The following is an 11175-nucleotide window of genomic DNA, read 5'->3' on the forward strand; positions in this document are numbered from 1 at the left end:
GGAGCACCGCCGCGCTTCCCAAGCGGCGCACTATCCAGTGCGCCACCGGGCCGGCCCCAGATTTTGGATTTTTGAATTAGGGATGTTCAACCTGTATATATTACAGAGAAGAGCAAAGACAAAAAAAAAAAAAAAATCATGGCATGTCAGTGTGGCCAGAGTAAAAGTTGTGCAGGTGGATGATGAGAAACAAGACTAGGTAGGTGGGCAAGGGTTGACTAACAAAGAATCTACTAGACTTAGCTATCTGGATTTTGTCCTGGAAGAGCTAGACACCTGTTGAAGGACTTAGGCAAAGGAATGCATTTTAAGCTTGAGATTGCATTTAATAAAGATAATTCTGTTCTCATTATTGAATTTACTGCCAGTTTTATTCCAGAAAACCTAGGAATCTCAGTATTTTAAGATCTACATTGCTTGACATCTAAGTTAATAAAGTCTTGAGAAAGAGAATATACTACTTCATAGTTTAGGTTGGCAACTAACGTAATAAAGCCCAAATATTTTTCTAACTCTCTTTAAATATTATCAAATAATGTAATCTCTTTAAACATTACCAAATATTATAATCTGTTTTATCCCAGGCTTTTCAGGCTTAAATAGTTGTATCTTTTCAGGTGTACATAATCGAGCAAAATCAAGATGAGAGGGAATTCTCTGGATGTTGAAGTGAAAAACAGAAACAACAATGTGCCTGATGCACAACTAATATTTGTTTAAAATAAATACTTAAGTGAAACAAAATAATATTCAGAACAATACCCATAGTGCCTTCATAGTTCTCAGACTCCATAGTCAAAAAACTGTTCACTTTCTTCACTGCACCCATCTGGACCTCCAGGTCAGCCAAGTTCCTCACAACCCAATTTAAATAATTGGTTATCTGTGTCAGGTGACAAAAAAAAATTAACACATTAAAAATTAAAGTAAGCAATTTTCATAATCAATGGGTATTTTGGGATAAGTTGACCTGGTCAGTTGGTGTATATTATGTGGTACTGCAGGATATCGGCGACCAGAGAGAATGTCATGGGATATATCAGCAAAGAAGGTATCTACTCTTCTTCAAGGGGCCTAAAATGCCACCATTTTGTAAACTGTCTTCTGATTTTCCTGCACGATGGATAGTTGTATACATTTCTGTTTGCACTTATTTATATTCACATTCATTTTAATGTCCCCAACTGGGTTGTGAACAACTCAGGACAGGGATCCCAAACAGCCTTGGGAATGCTCTGACTATGGGATTTGAGAAATTTTTAAAAACTGGTTCACAATGGCAGAATGAATCCAAGCTGTCCTAAAATGCTGGGCCGGAATCTACTGTTATTTGCAAGAAGTCATCGTTATGAATTTCAAACTTCTCCTCTAACATCCATGAAAAAGAGTTGATGATAACTACAGGAAGTACCTCGAACACTGCACAAAAAAAGATTTTCATCCATACTTACCGTCAGTGCATACAGAAGACCCAAGCCCACCAATCCAGAATTGGAAGACCCACTAATGGATGCAATCGATGCAGTGAGGACAATGCAAGCTCCCAGATAATCCTAAAAAGGAGCAAGAGAAAACGTTGAGATTATCCCCAAATTCTTAAACCAAAGATCTCAACAGTTTCTCAAATCAGCTCACATGTGTGCATTCATGCTTCTTAAAAATAGCTACAAAGATCAAACTGTTGGAGAGCAACCAATGATCCCAGCTTTGGAATCAGAATCTGCGTTCAAATGTTGGCTTGCCAACTACTAGCTCATGAGCTTAGACAAGTAATTTAAACCCTTCTGAGACTCAACTTCTTCTTTGGAAAATAGAAATGATATCTAATTCACAGGGATTTTGAAAGGAATAAAAATGTTAAATACCAGTTACATTTCCCCATCTCCATGTACGAGGATGTCTTTTTTCCCCTGGATTATTTTCAGAGGTTTGAAGCAAGTTTAAACATTTGTGTGCATCATGAAACATCAAAGATTCGAACAGGCACTAAAATTTAATTCCATATTGATTCCCATAATCTTTACAAAGAATAAAGAAAGAAATCATACAGAGTTAATCCCTTGAGGCAATAAATTCCACAAAGGTAGTAAATACTTCTCTGATTGCTTTTTCTGAAGTATACATTTGTTAACAACTTGTTACATTCCAGTCAGTTTTTCCTCTTTTCCCCTTTATTTGAAGCAATAATTGCAGGGATGCAGAGTCTAACCAATCTCGGCTGTTATTTTACAGTTTATAAATGTCAATGTGTTCCCAAATGCTTCTAAAATATTCAAAGCAATATGAATTTTTTCCTTTCAGCTCTCTTGTATAAAGTTAATACTTTAGAAGTTACATTATCCATTTGTTATTTCCATATTATATTATTTTTTTATTATTGAAACATAACTGATTATGCATATTTGTGGGGTACAGAGTTGACTGTAAGCATTCATGTACAATATCTGATGATCAAATGGTTACATTATCCATTTGTTATTTCCATATTATTATTTTTTTATTATTGAAACATAACTGACTGTGCATATTTGTGGGGTACAGAGTTGACTGTAAGCATTCATGTACAATATCTGATGATCAAATCAGGATAATTGGCATATTCGTCATTACAAAACGTATTCATTCTTTGTGTCCATTAACCAATCTCTCCCTAACCCTCTTCCCCTCTCCCATCCCTCCTCCAATAACCACAGTTCCATCTTCTCCTGAAAGTTTAAATTTATGCATTTGTTGTTTGTTTGTTCTATTATCGCATCTATTGTTTGGTTTTTGTTTCTTTATTTATAGCTCCCACTTATGAATGAGGATGTGATATTTCTTTCTGTGCCTGGCTAATTCCACTTAACATAATTTTCTTCAAGTTCATCCATGTTGCTATGAATGACGGAATTTCATTCTTTTTATGGCTGAGTAATATTCCATTATGTACATGTACCACATTTGCCTAATCTAGTCATCAAGTCAATGGACATTTATGCTGGCTCCAACTCTTGGCTATTGTAAATAGAGCTGTGATAAACAGGAGAGTGCAGGTTTCCCTTTGACACAACGAGTTCCATTCCTTTGGATATATACCCCATAGTGGGATTGCTGGATTATATGGTAGATCTATCTGTAGTTGTTTGAGAAATCTCCACATTGTTTTCCATAATGGCTGTACTAATTTACAGTCCCACCAACAGTGTACGAGGGTTCCTCTTTCTCCACATCCTTGCCAGAATCTGTCAGTCTAACTGGGGTGAGATGATATCTCAATGTGGTTTTGACTTGCATTTCCCTGATAATTAGCGATGTTGAGCATTTTAAAAGACATTTCATGTTCATGGATTGGAAGAACTAACATTGTGGAAAAGTCCATGCTACCCACAGTGATCTACAGATTCAACGCAATCCCCATCAAAATACCAATGACATTCTTCACAGAAATAGAAAAAACAATCCTAACATTCATATGGAACAACAAAAACCCCAAAGAGCCAAAGCACTCCTGAGCAAAAAGTATAAAGCTGGAGGCATAACACTACCTGATTCCAAATTATACTACAAAGCTATAGTAATAAAAACAGCATGGTACTGGCATAAAAACAGACACTCGGACCAATGGAACAGAATAGTGAACCTAGAAATCAATCCATACTTACAGCCAACTGATCTTTGACAAAGGCACTAAGAACATACATTGGGGAAAGGATGGCCTCTTTAATAAATAGTGCTGGGAAAACTGGATATCTATATGTAAAAGAATGAAATTAGACCTGTACCTCTCGCCATATACCAAAATCAACTCAAAACAGATTAAAGACTTAAACATAAGATGTTAAACTATAAAACCTAACTAACTAACTAACTAACTAAATAAATAAATAAATAAAACAATTAACAGAGTAAAAAGACAACCTACAGAATGGGAGAAAATATACAAATTATGCATCCAACAAAGGACTAATATCCAGAATACACAAGGAACTCAATCTTATTTACAAACTATGCATCCAACAAAGGACTAATATCCAGAATACACAAGGAACTCAATCTTATTTACAAACTATGCATCCAACAAAGGACTAATATCCAGAATACACAAGGAACTCAATCTTATTTACAAACTATGCATCCAACAAAGGACTAATATCCAGAATACACAAGGAACTCAATCTTATTTACAAACTATGCATCCAACAAAGGACTAATATCCAGAATACACAAGGAACTCAATCTTATTTACAAACTATGCATCCAACAAAGGACTAATATCCAGAATACACAAGGAACTCAATCTTATTTACAAACTATGCATCCAACAAAGGACTAATATCCAGAATACACAAGGAACTCAATCTTATTTACAAACTATGCATCCAACAAAGGACTAATATCCAGAATACACAAGGAACTCAATCTTATTTACAAACTATGCATCCAACAAAGGACTAATATCCAGAATACACAAGGAACTCAATCTTATTTACAAACTATGCATCCAACAAAGGACTAATATCCAGAATACACAAGGAACTCAATCTTATTTACAAACTATGCATCCAACAAAGGACTAATATCCAGAATACACAAGGAACTCAATCTTATTTACAAACTATGCATCCAACAAAGGACTAATATCCAGAATACACAAGGAACTCAATCTTATTTACAAACTATGCATCCAACAAAGGACTAATATCCAGAATACACAAGGAACTCAATCTTATTTACAAACTATGCATCCAACAAAGGACTAATATCCAGAATACACAAGGAACTCAATCTTATTTACAAACTATGCATCCAACAAAGGACTAATATCCAGAATACACAAGGAACTCAATCTTATTTACAAACTATGCATCCAACAAAGGACTAATATCCAGAATACACAAGGAACTCAATCTTATTTACAAACTATGCATCCAACAAAGGACTAATATCCAGAATACACAAGGAACTCAATCTTATTTACAAACTATGCATCCAACAAAGGACTAATATCCAGAATACACAAGGAACTCAATCTTATTTACAAACTATGCATCCAACAAAGGACTAATATCCAGAATACACAAGGAACTCAATCTTATTTACAAACTATGCATCCAACAAAGGACTAATATCCAGAATACACAAGGAACTCAATCTTATTTACAAACTATGCATCCCTTTTATACTTTTGTTTAGAAGGTGCTATTCATGTTGTTCTTAAATTATACTAACTAGGTACTTTCCAGCTCACTCCTGGATTATTATCACTGCTCAAAAATATTTTTTCTAAGAAACTGGAAATTTTTTGCTCTTTTATACTTTTGTTTAGAAGGTGCTATTCATGTTGTTCTTAAATTATACTAACTAGGTACTTTCCAGGTCACTCCTGGATTATTATCACTGCTCAAAAATATTTTTTCTAAGAAACTGGAAATTTTTTGCAGGCATTTGATTAGAATTTTATCTGGATCTGAATAAGGGGCAAAGCAGCTTTGTGCACAATGTTGATCAAGAAATTTCATAGCAGAATCACTAAATTCCAATCACTTCCCTTCAAATAGTACAGTAGTATAGAAATGTTAAACTGATAGATAATATAAAAACTTAAGTTAGCTGCCCATTTTCTACTTCTTTACCATTAAATTAACAGGTATAATAAACTACAAGGCGACCCTGTGGTTATACTATCTCCCCATTCCTCTGCAAATATGTGAACAGCATAATGGCTTAAAGGTAATAAGTTAAGAAGAGAGAAGCAAATGGTCTGAATAACTCGCACACAGGAGAGCAAATGCTTGGAGATCGGTAGCACATTTATGCTCCTGCTGAGGCCTTATACACCCTAACCAATCTACTCAGTGAAAACACCTTCCAGCAAAGCGATACAATGGAATGAGAGATTCAGTTTAGGAAACAGAAGCTACTACGTGTATGAATTCACGCTCAATAGAGAGCCCAACCACAGGACATTTATCCGCATAGTACTAAATTATAACTTCCATCGACTTTGTGAATTCAACACTCTTTTTGTGATTCCCCAAAGAGGGGCCTCTTGTCTGGTTTCTAGTGATTCAATGACATCTATCTATATGGACTCTATTGAAAATTGTAATCTCTACAAGGCAGACTTTTAAATAGTTAATAGCAACCAAAAAATATGCAATCTCATTCCATCATAAGACCCTCAAGAGTACATGTCTCTGGTACCACTGAGTACCTGGGAGAATATATTAGGGCCTCCAAATTACAAGATCAGTGCACACCTGTCTATTGTGGAGTTGTGAACACACAAGAAAGCCCCATGTTGTTTCACAAAATAGACTCTTGTGCAAGCTCATCCTGAAGACTATTTGCACTTTAGCCTGTCTATCCCATCAACTTTAAAACCTTTTTTTTTTTTTTGGCTTCCTGCTGTGAATTTTATTTTATCCTTTCACCACACAGCAAGACAAAGCCTTGGAAAGACAGCCTTTAGATAGAATTACACAATTTTCGCAAAAGGAAACACCGATGCCAAAGAACTGGAATTGTTTAGAGCAGAGGGATGCAGTGAAAACACTGTGCTGAACAAAAGGACGTAAGCGGCATTAAAAGGTTAGGCTATAACGCACACCGCACACAACCAGGGCCACCTTACTTGGCACAAAGGAAAAAACAGTCCCTTCTGCTGCCAGAGCAACCTGTGTGGTCAGTTTAGCTACTTTTCTACCAGCCAAATTATTTTATTTTTTTAGACTCTTGTCTTTTTTTGGTTTGAGTGTGTTATGGCCTTTGTTTTTCTCCCAATTCAAAATGAATATGACATGAATGTGGTGGGCAAGGCTAAATCTTTCATAGAGAACTGTCTACCCAGAGAAAGAGAACAGATCGTGATTGTCTTAAATTTTACTTAACACGAATGGGAAAAGAGAGCTATATATTAAAAAATGCAATAAAATAAAATAATTGGATGGGTCTCAGGGACCTTCCCAAATTCAGCAAAAGGTGTTTTTCCTCTGGTTTCTCTCCCTTCCTTCTTCTAGAGGTTTTCCATCACAACAGCCGCAGCATTACTTCAGAAAGCTAGAACTGGGGATGAAGAGAGTGGAAAGGGAAAAATAGCCACAGAAAGCTTTGATATCAAGTGTCTTCCTCTTTCCATTAAAGCTCTGAGTCCATGAATTAGAGTTGATAAAATCCCCAGGTCAGTGTCAGGAAATCCTGCTTGCCTCTTTTAATCTATGCCCAACACAGTGACCCTCTTTGTACCATTTTTGTTGTGTTTCTGCTCTGGAAACTCCAAGAATATTTGCTATAAGCAGGGATTTATGTTAATTTACTGAATAATAAGGACAGGGCATGGAAGGGGTTGTGTTCACACTGTAGATAAGCTCAGTGCAGATAAGCCTAATAGTTTTCACTACTTATTTTTTTAAAAATGACTTACAAGGCAGAATATGTCCAGCTGTGGGGTTTAGAGAATAGCTCACACCCTAGTCTCCAAGGTCCTGTATCCCAACATTCATATTTCTGATATAAGATCCAATTATTTCAAACTGAAATTGTGTCTTCAGTGATGTGGACAGGTCCACAGAAGTGCAGTTGTAATGAGGTCATTTATATGTGTATAATTGGGAGAAAAGGATAGTTCCCAATAGTAGTTATCTACTTAATTTATTCAACACTCTTACTGTGGCATATGTTCTTGGATTACAGCATTTATATTTAAATATACCTGGTTCTAATGAAAACCATTAGTGTACCAAGAAGAACAGAATGAAAGTGAATCTGATTGGTCTTACACTGGATCTCTGGGATTGTCTAGAGATGTGTGCGCGTGTGTATGTATGCACACATGTGTGTGAACATGCTTGTGCATATCCACATAAACTTAACTGACACAAATAAACAATGTACTGTAGATGTACTTACACAAAAGACCTTAAACTTTGACTTCTGCCAGCAGATCTGCCTACAAAGTTCCCTACAAATTTACCTTTACCCATCAGAAATAGAAGCAATACTCTTTAATTTTTTGTATTACTTTTTTAAGGGACAGTTCTATTAATGAGACTAGGTAGCAAATCTTGGAAGGACTATAATCGAAATCAAAGAGAAGACACAGTAACAAATGTATTACAAAGTAACAGAAGGAATAGCAGATTGTGCGGTTTCTGTTTAAAATACCAATATTTTCTTTAAGGTTCTGCAGGTGGAAATAGAATTATTTAATATTCAGGTAGGTTCAACTGTTTTTCATGTGGGGGTTAAAGTACTGAGTTATGAGTCAAACTAAAGTAAAATTCTGATTTTGGCTGCTGTAGTTTTCTAATGTCTCCTGACCTTCCCTTTCCTGGCAGTCTTAAGGCTCTAATATCTTGTCTTCTGGCTCTCAGAACAGAACATGTGGTTTGCTTGAAGATTCTCGTTCAACACTTATTCATTAACCTGACAGTAGACGTGCTAAAGGGCAGAAACAGGAGTTGCCATCAGACATATGCCTCAAGTCCAAAGCAAACACACTTGCCCCTTGGAAGACATACTGGATCTTCAAGTTTAGGAAAATCAGAGACGAAGGTAACTACTAACATTTTTCCCTTATGATTTTGGGATATTCTTTCATTAATCTATTTCAACATTAATTCTATTACTCAGATTGTTTTTCCCCCTTAAAAACAGAAAACAAAAACCAAAAAACAAAAACACAGAAGCTTAAAACAAGGATTTATGGTCTGGATAGGGTGTAGGAATAATGTTTTGGTTTTATTATAAATCCTGAGCAAAACCTCACTTGCCTGTATGTTATCTATAAGTAATTCCCAAGAAATTCTGCCCTGCCTCCTTCCTACCCTCACAGCTACCTGGAAGGAGTTTCTTATCAACAACCAATGCTTCTTCAAAAATTTGTGAAATATAATTGTTGAATAATTATTGCTGAATAATTTCTACACAATGACTAACGTGTGGTAGAGAATATCAGAAAACCAGTTAGAAATCATGATAAGCAAAGCTCACAAGAACATCCAAGATTCTGTATCAATCTGTATTCATCAATCAGCTACGTGGATTTTAACTTGGGCTTCTTCACTTTGATCCTATCAAATTCCCTTTAACATCTGCCCTTTCTGGTCTGCTGAGTTTTTAAAGAAAACCTGAATATGGTAGAGAAATATAATCAGTGGAAGTTTCCAATAATACGAATAAACCTGTTTTCACTTTCAAAACTGATAGATTACTACTAAAATTGAAAGTCATTTTTCAATTTTCATACTGAAAAAATTGCAGTCAACTTATAATTACGACCAAAGCAGGTTACTCATGCTGCAGATTACACAGACTAGCCTGGACACTATATTCCTTTGCTTCTAGAAGTTCTTTTACTTCATACTCTAGCTGGTTGGTTTGTGAAACTTATACCAGTTTCCATGAACTTGTTCATTCATACATCCATTCAAAAGACATTTCTTGAATGCATTTGACAATCAGTGTACTAGGGGATTTATATTATTTTTAATCCTAAAACTCTCATTAGGTGTATATTCTTATTTTTATTTTATAGATGAGGAACTGGGACTCAAATAAATTAACTTGCTAGACCAAATCTGTGTGAAGCCAAAGCTTGTGCTTTTTCTTCTATGTCATACAGGACAGAAGAAGGCAATATATGGTTAATTGTAGTTTTTTACATTTTGTGCTAACATAATCCTCTACTGGATTTAAACATAGAAAGTTGCCATCTCTTCCAGGCCTGTCCAACTCAGTGAAGGAAATGAGTACATCTGTTCATTTGTCAAATTTGCTCTTCTGAAAAAAAATTGAAGTTATACAAATATTTGCCATTCCATTAACTTATGTAATCTAGAGACTAATGAACACAAAATGAATTTTTGGTTTTGGGTTATTCATCTTGCCATTAGGTAAAACATTATGACAAATTTCATCTGTGACATAAACAAACCTGAGCTATTTTAAAGTCCAGAAAATGTGAAGCTAGTGCTAAATCTCAGGGGAAGACTAATTTTTACAACGGCCTGCCTCTTTGCACCAGGCCTCTTCTCTGTTTGGTTTCCATTTCGAAATCATGAAATGAACGTACCGTCCTAACCTCCAGCCATCTGTTGGCAGCTGAGAGAAATAAGTAGGCAATGTTGTTTGTGTCCGTCAGTTCCAGCATACGTTGCTTAAATCTGGTTTCATGCCTGCAGAAATCAAAAATATTATGATGTTAGCCACACAACAAGAGAAGTAATAAAAAACAGTCACACTTACTACTATACTATTTACTCAACATAGTGACACACTGATGGGATGCAACGACTGGTAAATGGACTCCTTCTCCAAAACAAAGACCAGCTGCTACTGCTCCGTTGCATTTTCGTAGAGATGGTGTGGTCAAGTGTTTCTATCCTTTCTCACACCCCTACTAGGAAAAGGAGGCTTCCTGATGACAAAGTTTTATTAAAGATCATTTCATAAATTTCCACATAATTATAGTATCCATAAAAACAAGGCATGACCTATGTTGCAAGAACCTTATAAAAACCAGAATAAGTTGTACAGAAATGCAAAATACTCTACCTACTTTTTATGGAATTATTTTACTTTTCCAAATGACACAGTTAGAGTTGGGTGGGAGGTGCTGGATGAGAACCAGGGAAGACAGGAAACTATGCATTTGTAACAAGCCAATATTTATAGATAAAATTCCCTTTTTTCCTGGTGTTCTTGGGAACCAAAGAAGGAAATGGGGGTGTCAAGAATTAGAAGATGGGGGGCCCTTGGAGTTGGCAAATATTCTTGTTAGTTAAGAAATCTACACCCAAAAGTTCTGAACTATTTGTAAGGAGGGTCATTACACAAAAGGAATTGATGGTCTGTGATACACAGACCAGTCTTCAAACTATATTCCTTCCTTCCTGGAACTTCTGTCTCATCTTGGGATTCTATGACACATTGATACTGATCCCCAACAAGTTAAGTTCATTCTTGGTGTTCAACATAACCAGACCAAATTCTGTGGAACCTATTTTATAAATGAAACTACTAATAAAAGTCCATTTGAGCATGTGAGCTACTACTATCTCACAGAAATTCATGCTACATGGTGAAAAATCTTTTCTAAATCACAAAAGTAGTCTCTTTTCATTTTCTTTTTTTTCTTTTTTTTGTTTTTTGTCTTTTGTCTTTTTTTCCGTGTCCGGCAACGGATCGCAACCCTCA

The 11175-nt window shown here is 35.7% G+C and overlaps 1 protein-coding gene across 1 annotated transcript in view; it reads right to left on the minus strand.

Moving 5' to 3' along the window:
• Positions 1-11175, minus strand: part of ABCC9 (ATP-binding cassette, sub-family C (CFTR/MRP), member 9) — a 133175-nt gene that overhangs the window by 14177 nt on the left and 107823 nt on the right. The window contains exons 29-31 of the mRNA XM_008581481.1: positions 10052-10154; positions 1452-1553; positions 763-883 (exon numbers count right to left, since the gene is read on the minus strand). Of these exons, the coding sequence (XP_008579703.1) occupies positions 763-883; positions 1452-1553; positions 10052-10154 (326 nt within the window). The remainder of the gene's footprint in view (positions 1-762; positions 884-1451; positions 1554-10051; positions 10155-11175) is intronic.

The sequence above is a fragment of the Galeopterus variegatus genome, unplaced genomic scaffold (genome assembly GCF_000696425.1).
Source record: "Galeopterus variegatus unplaced genomic scaffold, G_variegatus-3.0.2 Scaffold2362, whole genome shotgun sequence".
NCBI lineage: Eukaryota > Metazoa > Chordata > Mammalia > Dermoptera > Cynocephalidae > Galeopterus > Galeopterus variegatus.